The 12186-nt window shown below is 39.8% G+C and overlaps 1 protein-coding gene across 4 annotated transcripts in view; it reads left to right on the top strand.

Moving 5' to 3' along the window:
* Positions 1–9002, top strand: part of TENT4A (terminal nucleotidyltransferase 4A) — a 28087-nt gene extending 19085 nt beyond the window's left edge. Inside the window, exons 6-13 of one of the 4 annotated variants that reach the window (XM_053397544.1) lie at positions 331–459; positions 1570–1783; positions 3419–3545; positions 3886–3986; positions 4197–4363; positions 5875–6033; positions 6296–6365; positions 7021–9002. In XM_053397544.1, the coding sequence (XP_053253519.1) occupies positions 331–459; positions 1570–1783; positions 3419–3545; positions 3886–3986; positions 4197–4363; positions 5875–6033; positions 6296–6365; positions 7021–7046 (993 nt within the window). In that variant the 3' untranslated portion in view covers positions 7047–9002. Of the gene's footprint in view, positions 1–330; positions 460–1569; positions 1784–3418; positions 3546–3885; positions 3987–4196; positions 4364–5874; positions 6034–6292 lie in introns of all 4 variants that reach the window. The other 3 variants (XM_053397543.1, XM_053397542.1, XM_053397541.1) reach the window with 3 other exon arrangements.
* Positions 9003–12186: the final 3184 nt, after the last annotated feature.

Raw genomic sequence — 12186 nt, 5'->3', positions numbered from 1 at the left:
CTTAGTACAAATACATAGTTCAATTTTTTTAATACATCCTTTCACATCCCTTAACAAGTGCAACTTTCTTGCTAACTGTGTCAAAGTTTGTATTTTTGGTGTTAACAGCAGTTCTTGATGCCTTACTTTGTGACACATATTTTTGTCGGTAATAAATATGAATTTAAGGAAAATACGTTAGCTCATTCACAAGAATGTATAAAGGCTTTTTACTCCCATTATTCTTTTGGGGGTTTTTTGTAGAAATCTTTTGTATTTTATAGTAAATAATGATAAACGTATCACCTAGAACTTGTCTTACAGAAAATTAACTGTTCTTTTCATTTGCAGAAATACTCATTGCTGCCTTACTTGATTTTAGTATTAAAACAGTTCCTCCTTCAAAGGGATTTGAATGAAGTTTTTACTGGTGGAATTAGCTCTTACAGCCTAATTTTAATGGCAGTTAGCTTCTTACAGGTATGTGATTTGGTACTGTCAGTCTTGAAGAATTCTTTACAAATTTTTGGTTAGCAATTAATGTTTATTTACCTTTATATGATTTTTTTCACTTCAAAACCTTTTGTATTGGCTGTAGATTTTACTTTATTAGTGTGTAATTCCTGCAAGAGTTCTGTCCAAAAAGCAACAAAAGGCTATGGGATAAAGACAGTAGAATCTTTGTGTAAAGTGGGCTGAGAAACATGATGCTGTTCCGCTGTAAACTTTCACTCCTCCACAGATTTTGTGTGTATGGTGCAAATGTTGACTCACGTTAGCCCCAGCCAGCATGGCTACTGGTCAGGGATGATGGGAGCAGGAATCCAACAATAGCTGGAGGACGCTGTTTGGGCTATCCTGGGGTTAAGGATAGAGTTCATGTAGTTGTGTAATCATTTTTCAGTGCTGCCTCATACTGCATAACTTTTCAAATAGCAGTAATTGAATAGTTTGTATTTCACATGGCATGTTTCTTATGAATAAAAATAAAGGGACCCCTGACCGTTAGGTCCAGTCGCGAATGACTCTAGGGTTGCAGTGCTCATCTCACTTAATTGGCTGAGGGAGCCAGGTACAGCTTCCGGCTCATGTGGCCAGCATGACTAAGCCGCTTCTGGCGAACCAGAGCAGCATACAGAAACGCCGTCTACCTTCCCACTGAAGCGGTACCTATTTATATACTTGCACTTTTATGTGCTTTTGAACTGCTAGGTTGTCAGGAGCAGGGACCGAGCAACCGGAGATCACCCCGTTGCGGGGATTCGAACTGCCAACCTTCTGATCGGCAAGCCCTAGGCTCTGTGGTTTAGACCACAGCGCCACCTGCATCCCTTCTTATGAATAAATGTATGTAATTAATTTGAACTGGACTAGTTATGATACCTTTTTGTAGCATACAATTCTTTGAAAGTCTATCTCCTAAAATCTTAAAGTGAGAGAAGACTATCTGATATTAAAGAAGTTGAGGTTATTTTTGGTTGTTGATAGTTAATGCTCATTTCCAACTTTAAATGGTTCACCATAAAGATGATAGAAGTATAAATGATCACATACACCAGCATAATAAAACTGCTATTTTTCTTCTTGTAGTTGCACCCAAGAATTGATGCTAGAAGACTGGAGGAAAATCTTGGAATGCTTCTAATAGAATTTTTTGAACTCTATGGAAGGAATTTTAATTACTTGAAAACTGGTATTAGAATAAAAAATGGAGGCGCCTATATTGCCAAAGAAGAAATCATGAAAGCCATGACCAATGGATATCGACCTTCCATGTTATGTATTGAAGATCCTCTTCTGCCTGGTGAGATAGCAAGCTGCTTCATATTTTTCCATTAAGAATGCAGATTTAACACAGAGTTTAAAGGTTATCTGAGGAAATCCTTCAAATGGGTGCTCCTGTTACTTGTTTTAAATAACCATTCAGAAATAAGCCCTTAACCTTGCCTTGATCTTGTGATTTCTTTCCGCCATCAATTTTGTGTGTGTTTTCTTACCCCACTGTTTTTACTATCATATAATACATAGAGATTAGTAGTAGAATGTAGTATATTTTTAATGTTTTAAATGGTGCTGCTTTTTTATTAAGACGTCTGAGACCAGAATTTCCCTATTTTCTGTATCCATGGCTGCAAGAATTTCCATATAATAAGGGCTTAGTAAATCAGTTTTTATATCCTTTCCTTTTCATCCTGTTGCATTTGACTTTTCTGGGGCAAAATTATGGACCTGAACACCGCATGCTAAGTTTTGTGAAGCATCCACAATAGTAGGGAAGGAGTTGGGGTCCTCAGGATTTGAAAAGGCAAAAATCCTCTGCTGAGCAAACTGAGTGTTCTCCTAATTTGACCACTTTCACCTTCAGTTGCTGCTAGGCATGAATGTAGCATGAGCCTTGTAAATGACACACAGGTTTGATCTGCAGTGTAGACTATGACTGGAAGTTTCCTACCTTAACGTTCTTGCGTAACAATGCAATTTCCCTTACTGCTGGTTCCTTGTTGCTCTGCACCGCACTCTGGTGTCACATTTTAATAACACATTATTAACATTACAATCAAAACGTAATACAGTGGTACCTTGGGTTAAGAACTTAATTCATTCTCGAGGTCCATTCCTAACCTGAAACTGTTCTTAACCTGAGGTACCATGGAGCTAATAGAGCCTCCAGCTGCTGCTGCGCCACCGCTGCACGTTTTCTGTTCTCAGTCTGAAGCAAAGTTCTTAACCTGAGATACTATTTCCAGGTTAGCGGAGTCTGTAACCTGAAGGGTCTGTACAGTGGTACCTGGGGTTACATACGCTTCAGGTTACAGACTCCGCTAACCCAGAAATATTACCTCGGGTTAAGAACTTTGCTTCAGGATGAAAACAGAAATCATGCAGCGGTTAGCTAAAGTGGTGCTTCAGGTTAAGAACAGTTTCAGGTTAAGAACAGACCTCCGGAACGAATTAAGTTCTTGACCCGAGGTACTGCTGTATGTCTAAATATGTTACGATAACCGTTCCGTAACCCTTCCTTAACATTACAAACCATGAGTGTAGATCCGCCCTATCACTTTGTAACCCTGAGCTTCCAACTGAAAAGCGATGTGAATGGAATTTCTTATTGAGGCTGGAAAATGGACTGTTTTAAAATATATGGAAAATGCAATAATTTATAACAGTGTGTGTGCATTGGTCACCAGAACAGTCTGTCCGATAGCAGATCGGGGACCTAGGTGAAGTATGGATCACAATATGTGCAGAAAGTGGTTTGTGTATAAGGACTAAGAACCTCTCCAAGCAATCACTGCTTGTTTCAAGATTTTAAGGGGTAAATGTATGGGCATTCCAAGGACAACATGGAATCAGAAGTGTCCATTACTATCCAGCTTTAAAAATGATGAACAGGTCTTGTAGGTCAACATTATTTAAATTTTTAATTTAACCGTTATAGGCAACGATGTTGGAAGAAGTTGTTATGGTGCCATGCAAGTAAAGCAAGTTTTTGATTATGCCTACATTGTTCTAAGCCATGCAGTATCACCACTTGCGAGATCGTATCCCAACAGAGATTCGGAAAGGTAACCAATTTGAGTGTGTTAATTGCATGGCTTCTGAAAATCCAACTTTGCACTATTGGTCTTCTTAAATGGCTTCATAACTGGAGATGTCAGCATACAGTACTGTATCCTGAAATGCATGACTAGCTTAATGTAACTGTGAAACTTGTTTCTTTCTCCCTTCCCCCTTCTTCCTCTCGCTGTCTTTCCTCCATTCTGCATGACAAGCTGTTTAAAACTTTCTTTGTCAAAATGAAGAAAGATTGTGTGTATGCAAGCCTTTATCTACAAGGGCTCTTGATTGCAAACTTCTATCCATAAATCAGTGTAGATTTCTTATGTAGGTCACTATTTCTTCCAGTACCTTAGGAAGAATCATCAAAGTGACACAGGAAGTGATTGACTACAGAGCTTGGATTAAGAAGAAATGGGGAAGCAAAGCTAATTTGTCACCTGATCTTGGTGAGTAAAGGATTTGAAGTAAAAACTCACATCAAAATTTCAATTAATTTCAACCACATCTTGGTTTGATGTGATATCTGAAGTGAGCATGTGGGTCATGGCTAAACTCTGCAGTAAATCTGATAATTACATAACATCGCTTGTTTACAGCAAGGGACTGTGAAAGGTGATTTATTTGCAAACAAAACTGATAAATGTGTATGCTTACAGGTATTCCAATGAAAGGGAGAGAACCAATATCTGCATGTAATGTAGTCCAGAATGGTGACGCTGAATCGGCATACAGCCAGCCTTTGGCTTTGTCATTTACTGGTACTCAGCAGCTGTCATCAGGCTCATCTGCCTCTTCCGTTTCTTCTCTTTCTGGCAGTGATATTGTAAGTCCCATTCCTCCCCCCTTGAAGCTGTTTCCTATTTGTTTATTCCTTTTTTCTGACTGTAATTTGGTATATCTGTGTAAGATTGCAATAGGACTTCCGTAACTTTTGTTGAAACTAACTGAGCTTGAAACTTTTCCAGTTACCGTATTTTTTGCTCTATAAGACTCACTTTTTCCCTCCTAAAAAGTAAGGGGAAATGTGTGTGCGTCTTATGGAGTGAATGCACCTATCACAGAAGCCAGAACAGCAAGAGGGATTGCTGCTTTCACTGCATAGCGATCCCTCTTGCTGTTCTGGCTTCTGAGATTTTTTTTTTCTTCCTTGTTTTCCTCCTCCAAAAACTAGGTGCGTCTTGTGGTCTTGTGCGTCTTATAGAGCGAAAAATACGGTGCATTGCTGTTCTCTAAAACTTGATGATTTATCATGCTGTATTTTCAGAAAGATAAAATGCCTATGTCACCTTAACTGTCATAATGACATTTAATGTTAAATCAATCTTTTAATAAGAGAGAAAATAATTTGTAAAGTTTTTTAAAAAGAAAACCACACAGAAGCACTTAAATGAAAGAGCATTATAGCACCAATTAAAGTAATTAGTTCTTAAAAACCTTGCTTCCTTTCTGTTGCAGCCATTTTAGCTCTGTATTTTATGTATTTGGTGTCTTAAAATGCTTCTTAACTTTAAAATGTTTCCCAAGTCCTGAACAACACCATTGAATTTAAATAGGTAAATGTATTAAAGCACATGAAATAACAGATTTAAAAAAGGTTATAAGACAAAGAAAAGTTGTTGCTCATGTGGATTGCACCTTTCTTGCCTATACAACTATATCATCCTCATTAGTATGGACAGAGCATGGCAGGTTTTACACTTGCCATGTAAAACCTGTGGTGTAGCAGTTAGAATGTCATGCTAGAGCTTGGGAAACCAGGGTTCAAAACCCTACTGGGCCATGAAGATCACCAGGTGACCCTCGGCCAGTCGCAGTCTCTCAGCCTCTCCTGCTTCTCTGGGTTGTTGTGGGGATTAAAGGAGGAGGGGGAGAACCATGTAGGCCACCTTGAGCTCCTTAGAGAAAGAGGTGGGACAGAAATGCAATAAATAATAAAAAATAGTGATCAGGCAATCTCAGGAATTGCTTATTTAAGTCCCAGAACATACAGGGTGTATAGTATATGTAGATATACGTATGGTGTCATGTCCTGGGGGAAAGTCCACAGTTCCTGAATCCCCTTTGGATCTTTCCCCAAACATGATTGCCTTTCTTACAAAGGCTTCCTTGATCTCCAGTGGCATTACAAACTAGTACAGGACATTTCTACACCATTCTTGGTGAAAACCCCATCTTAAGAGGACTAAGTATCAGCTTCCTGACATATTTATCATCTTCTGGTGCTTACAGTGTTATTGGTATTTGCTTGTGTGGGTGCTTAAATGAGTAGTAAGCATGTGCTCCTTTCATATTAAAAGAACAACAAACCTATTCCCCCCTTTTCTTTGTCACAAGGATTCAGATACTCCACCTTGCACAACTCCTAATGTGTACCACTTCAATCTCCAAGCACCATCTCAGCTTACAGTTGGTTTACCACCAGCATTGCCTGTGCCAAGTGGTAAAACTCAGTCTGTGCCTGCAAGAACATTGATTATGACTACTAATAATCAGGTATGGACTATATGATGGAAGTTGTCCCATTGGATAGTGGTGATGGTGGAGCAGAAAGTCAGTTGGCTTGCAATACTATTCTAAAATGGATTTTCTTGAAGCATTTTGCTTATATCTTACTGTCTGAATGCAGTTTGCATCTCTTCCGGTCACACATGTGGAAACAGCTGTATGAGTCTGGCCTTGGTGAATTGCTAGGAAATTTGGTAAATTTGCAATTTAGCTGGCACTAATTGTGACCACTTCCTCTTGTTTCCAGCAGCACAATGGAATGAAGCTGACGGTCAAAGCAGCTCACAATCATACTCAAGGCAGCGGATACAGTTCTTCTGGTAATGGAGCCATGAGGCAGCCTGTTAGCAACCGAGGGCACCACCAACATAACCGTAATATCTGGAGAAGAAAGAAATACAGAGACAGTTTGCCTATTAGCCTTAGCAGATAATGGCCAACCTCAGAGTGTCCACTTAAGACTTACGCAGTATGTGTGACACTAGTCTGGACTTGAGAACAGCACTGGGCATTTCAGTTTGTGGATGTTGCCAAATATCTGCATCCAACCTTGCATGTTTCTTTGTGTGGTGGTGGAGTCCATCTTAAAAGAAATAATTGTGCTTATCTGTGAAGCCTTATTAAATGTGGAAGTTTGTCTTCTGCCTATCCATGATTACTACAGTGCCGAAGCAGCTGTAGCAGAAGTACTGTGAGGACCATAAATGCGGTGGCACCCTCTGCTGTAGCTGCATTTGTTCATTATAGCTTTTTTGTTTTGTCAGAAAAGTATAGATGGTTTGGACTTTCCTTTCCTTTGTAGCAAATTTTTGTGACTTTGCTTGTTGCCTTCCCATTTCTTGTTTAAACTTTTTTGTTACCATACTCAAATCAAACATAACTTTTGTGCAATAACTCTGAATGTTTTTCATTTAAGTTATATTTAAGGAATGAAGGGTGTACAGAATGTAATTTTATTATTTGCTTGCTTTACAGATCCTTTCCCAGACTGCATTTTTTAAGTTGGGGTTCACTACGTTAACTCTAGCTAATGGGGAGGGCACAGTCTAGTGCTCTTGCACAGGTCATACTTGTTTCAATGTGGATCACGCAAGATAATTTGGACCTTCAATTGATTCCTTAAAACTGGACAGAGATCAGCATAAAGAATTCCAGTCTTTTAGGGTAAAGGTGAATAAGTCCCAGATGTTCATCTACAAATGCTTTTAATTAGTTTTATTTACCCTCTGGTTGGCTCCAAGCATTGTTGCTGAATGAAATATCCAACTTAAAGAATGTGGAGAAAGGAACATATATTGATTCCATTAAGGAATCTGATTAGCAGCGTGCATTAGTTCTGTTAAAAGCAACTACCTGCAATGTACCTTTGGGCTTCTCTATGCTTTTAAAGTATCAGTCTGTTAACTTGTAAAAGAGCACAGTCCCGTGCGACACGATCGTCTGTGGCAGTCACTTGATTTAAAGATGCATACAGGGATTCTATGCAAGTGTGCATTGCCATGGCAACCTCTGTTAACCTTTTTTAAAGCAAGAAAACACATCTTGTGTAGCCCTAGGTTTTTAAAAAAGCACTATATTCTCATTGTCACTGGCTGCATCTTTTCCTTGTTTTAAAGATAAGAAGTCTTAAATCTCAACAGCACTGTATAAGTAGCTCTGCTTAGAGGAGGAGCTTAGAAAGAATTCTGCTATCTTGACATCTGAAGGATATACAGAAGTGAATGTTCTTAACTGATATTTGAATGTTTGACACGGAATGATTTTTCTAATAGTGAGCTTTAGTATCTGTAGGCTTCCCTTGAAAGGTGGTGCAGCACATATTAAAGAAAACATTGTCCGAATTAATGCAAGGCCTTTGGGTAGTGAGAGAAGAGAGCGCAACATTCCAAAGTAGAGTAGCACATTTTGTCTGCAGTTCAGAGTTTAACAAGAAATAAAACTTTAAATATTATTTACCTATTATTAATGAATATTCATATTGGTATTGGTTGTAGCTGCTGTTTTGATACTCTCATGGGCATAAAATGTATATGACTTACTGTACCAGCATCTCTCGGGAAAGGTATGTCACGTTTATGTGTATAAAACCTCTTCATCAGGCAAATGTGATTAAGGCAGAGGTTTTGCAAATGCACACTGGCAGTTGGGCAGCCTGCAGCCAGAAGTAAACAATCAGTGTCTCTCCTAGTCGGTCATAGGTTGTAAGATACTAAGCTTTCTCAGAATAATTCTTGAACATTTTTGCCAAGATCTCCACATACACAAAAGGTTTTTCTGTCTCACAATGCCTCTCAGACCTCATGAAAAGCTTCTCTTGGAACTTGAGGAGCTCTTCAGAGCAGCATCTAATGCAGTGCAAGGGGTTGCAGAAAGAAGGGAAAGTTGTTTGTGTGCCCCTTTTCTCATGCAGAATTGTAGGATCCCAGTCCTGGTGTATATACTGCTCCAGATGAATGATAATTTTACAACTGATAACTATGTAAACAGCAATTGGATTTTGAATTGCCAAAAATCTCAGTCCTGCTTTGATATTGGATGTGTATCTTTGCTTTGACTGTTTTTTAAACCTTGTGAAAGGTTTTTAATAGATGCTGGTACAATAAGGGATCTAAACTTGAATAAACCAGTATTCAAGGGCTGATTATAGACCTGTACTCACTTTTACATGCTAGCAATATTGAATATGAACCTATGTTATGGAAACCTCTGTGTCCTAAACAGAGTCCATTTAAAAGCAGAATAGGCTTAAGAGAAGCAGATATCATGTTCCATTTAAGTCATGGTGAACCAATAAATTGCACTGGCTACCACTCTGGTTATATTATATGCTGCTGTGGATAGCTAATTAAAATATCATGTTCAGTTTCTTTTTGTGTGTATAACAATGTGGGAAGCTAAAATACATATTTTTATGTGAAGTTTTGTATTCTTTGATTTTTAATAAATTTTCAAAGCCAGATGTGTCTGTGGTGCAACTTTCTTCATTTGCCACTGTGACCTTTTCTGTTCATTGTGTTATCACAATACTGTGATCAAGCCAAAAACCTGCCTGATCCTGCATTCTGTTTCACAAATGCCCATGCAGGACATGAGGGTAGCAGATACTTCATTCCCAGATGCTGGGAATAAACAGGAAGTATGCTGCCTCTGAAACTGGAGCTTTTATCTTGCTAGCATGGCTCATAGCTGTTGCCAATCCTGTCCTCTAATAATTGGTGGACTTTTTCTTTAAAGTCATCTAAGTGAGTGGCTGCATGTTTTGTGAATACATTTGTATTTTTCAGTGCTTAATGTCAATAGGAAACCCACAACTCTAATATGGGGAATGTGGGAAATGCTTCTAAGCAATGCAACAGGACCAACAGCTGTATCATTTGTCTAAAGGAGAAAAGAACTTGAAGGACAAAAAGAAGAGGACACTTTATTCCTTTCTTAATATAGAGTTTTACTGGGAGCCTTCTGTGCCAGCTTTTAAACACTTGCTGAAAGTTTTTCTATTCTGCCAGGCCTATGCAGGCAAGCAAGAGAACACCCCGCCCCCCAGGATGGTCTATTGATGTTTGTTTTTAATTTCTTACTGCTTTTAACTTTAATTTTTCTGTGATGCTGTTTGGTTTTATGTTTTTATGTTGTAAACAACTGTGGTACATTTTTACAATACAGCAGTATAGAAATATTTTTATAAATATAAAATAAAGAAGAGTTACGATTTTTGTTTTGAAAACCTACCATTTTGGAATGATTAGTGGAAACAGTGGTTTTTTTAACTGCTGGCTAATCTTATAAAGCTCTCTTGTTTGTCATTTATTTATTTCATTTTTATCCTACTTCTCCTCCAAGGAGCTCAATCAAAGCTACTCATAATTGGAGTAGTTTTTAGGGATCCATATATTACTTTCCTTGGGATGCGGATGGCGCTGTGGGTAAAACCTCAGTGCCTAGAGCTTGCCGATCACATGGTCGGCGGTTTGAATCCCCGCGGCGGGGTGAGCTCCCGTCTTTCAGTCCCAGCTCCTGCCCACCTAGCAGTTCGAAACCACCCTTAAGTGCAAGTAGATAAATAGGTACCGCTTTATAGTGGGAAGGTAAACGGCGTTTCCGTGTGCTGCACTGGTGCTGGCTCGCCAGATGCAGCTTCATCACACTGGCCATGTGACCCGGAAGTGTCTCCGGACAGCGCTGGCCCCCGGCCTCTTAAGTGAGATGGGCGCACACCCCTAGAGTCGGACACGACTGGCCCGTATGGGCAGGGGTAACTTTACCTTTTATATTACTTTCCTTAGATAAAGTACAGTGGTACCTCGGGTTAAGAACTTAATTTGTTCTGGAGGTCTGTTCTTAACCTGTATGCATCCCAGGCTCTGCTCAGCGTTCTCTTTCATGAGCCGCGTGGAGTGTGTGTGCGGCGCTTGCAGGCTTTTCCCTGAGGAGGGAGAAAAGCCCCCAAGAGCCACACACACGCTCCGCGAGGCTTGTGAAAGGGAGCACGGCTCTTGCGGGCTTTTCTACGAGGTGGGAGAAGGACAGCCCGTCACTGCACAATCCTTGCACTGATTGACTGTTACTTTGGATACAACCCCAAAACTTATATGTGATTGTGCTATAGATAGAGATCTTCCTTGTGGTGCTTACATTCATTGAACTAATGAGCTACCAAGGGAGTTGATAATATAATAATAATAATAATAATAATAATAATAATAATAATAGAAGAAGAAGAAGAAGAAGAAGAAGAAGAAGAAGAAGAAGAAATGGTTTTTAAAAAACAAAAAAACTCACCCCTTCTGTTCTGGGTTGATTATGAGATTCTGAATTACACTAGAATATTTTCTTTTTTTACAGGAAGGGGGCACTCTTGCATTAGTTTTCCTTTCTGACTAAAAATACTGTATAAAATACAGTACAAAATACTCTGATCTCTTGGTCTGTTGCTTTGCAAAGTGTTTTGCCTTGGTTTCAAAAACTGCTTTTTTGAGTGAAAACAAAAATTCGAAATACAAAGATGTTCAAAAATGTACAGACACATATAGTCATCCACACCTAAAGTTGGCTTTGAGTCCAATTGAGTTGAGTGAATGGGACAAACATGCTTAGAGAGCCTTCCAGAAAAATACTGGCGGGAAGGGGACAAATGGCACTTTGTTTCTCCCAAAGCCTGCTCCAGCTATGGGGGGCCTATAGAGGCAGGAGGTGGCACACAGATGCGAGGTCTGGACAGGTATTGTGAGGATAGAGTGAAAGAGCAAATGAACCATGTATACTACCTTGAGTTCCTTGGAGCAAAGGTGGGATATCTTCCTATATACATAAAAATGGCAGGCTGTTGTCATGCTGCAGTTCACAAGGTGGCCATGCCAACACCAGTGTGGCAACAAGGTGGCAGGTGGCACAGGTGAGCAGTTGAACAGTGTGGGAAGACGCTTCACAAAGCAGTTGAACAAAGCATTCCGTAAAGAGCTTCCTCCCTCCATTAAAAGTGGGCTTGGAGTGCATTGTGTGGGGAAGGTGGGGCAAGCTGTGTTGGGACAGGTGAGGTGGGTGAGGGGTTGAGGGAGGAGCAGTTGGCCAGGTGTGGGGGACGGAGAACTGAGGAAAGAGAGCTTGCTTTCAAGTCCATGGGAGCTGAAGCTCTTTTCCTTTCAGAAGGCCCACTGTGAGGTGATACTAGGGAGGAACTGCACTCTCTGAGCCCTAATGTGCTTGTCCTCAGGGCAAATGTAGTTTCTGTCATACGTGTGGAAGAAAAACTTAAACATGTAGCAGAGATTCCCAAAAAATAGACCAGAGGCAATTGTACTTCATGCAGCAGAGCTTTACTTGCTACTGAAGGCAGATGAGCATAATGGCCACTAATCCAGTACATTCAGGCTTGGCACAGTCCATAAAAATCCAGTTGCAGCACTTACAAAAACTTATAAACCTATAGCAAGACTAAACCTTAACACTAGGCATACTATGTACAGAATACCACACCAAAAGGAAGAGAGAAAGTAAAACCCAGGCTCCTTCTGGTCTATATTTATAGTCAGCATGACCTTAATTAGAAGAGATAAGAGAACCAGTTCAAACCAGCTTCCCAGAAGGTATAACCCAAACAATCATGAAGCTTCTTTCATACAGAGAAGCTTCCAGTAGCTTCCA

Source organism: Podarcis raffonei, chromosome 7, assembly GCF_027172205.1.
Source record: "Podarcis raffonei isolate rPodRaf1 chromosome 7, rPodRaf1.pri, whole genome shotgun sequence".
NCBI lineage: Eukaryota > Metazoa > Chordata > Lepidosauria > Squamata > Lacertidae > Podarcis > Podarcis raffonei.
Note: the sequence above shows the minus strand (reverse complement) of the source record. Positions and strands in the feature narration are given on the sequence as shown.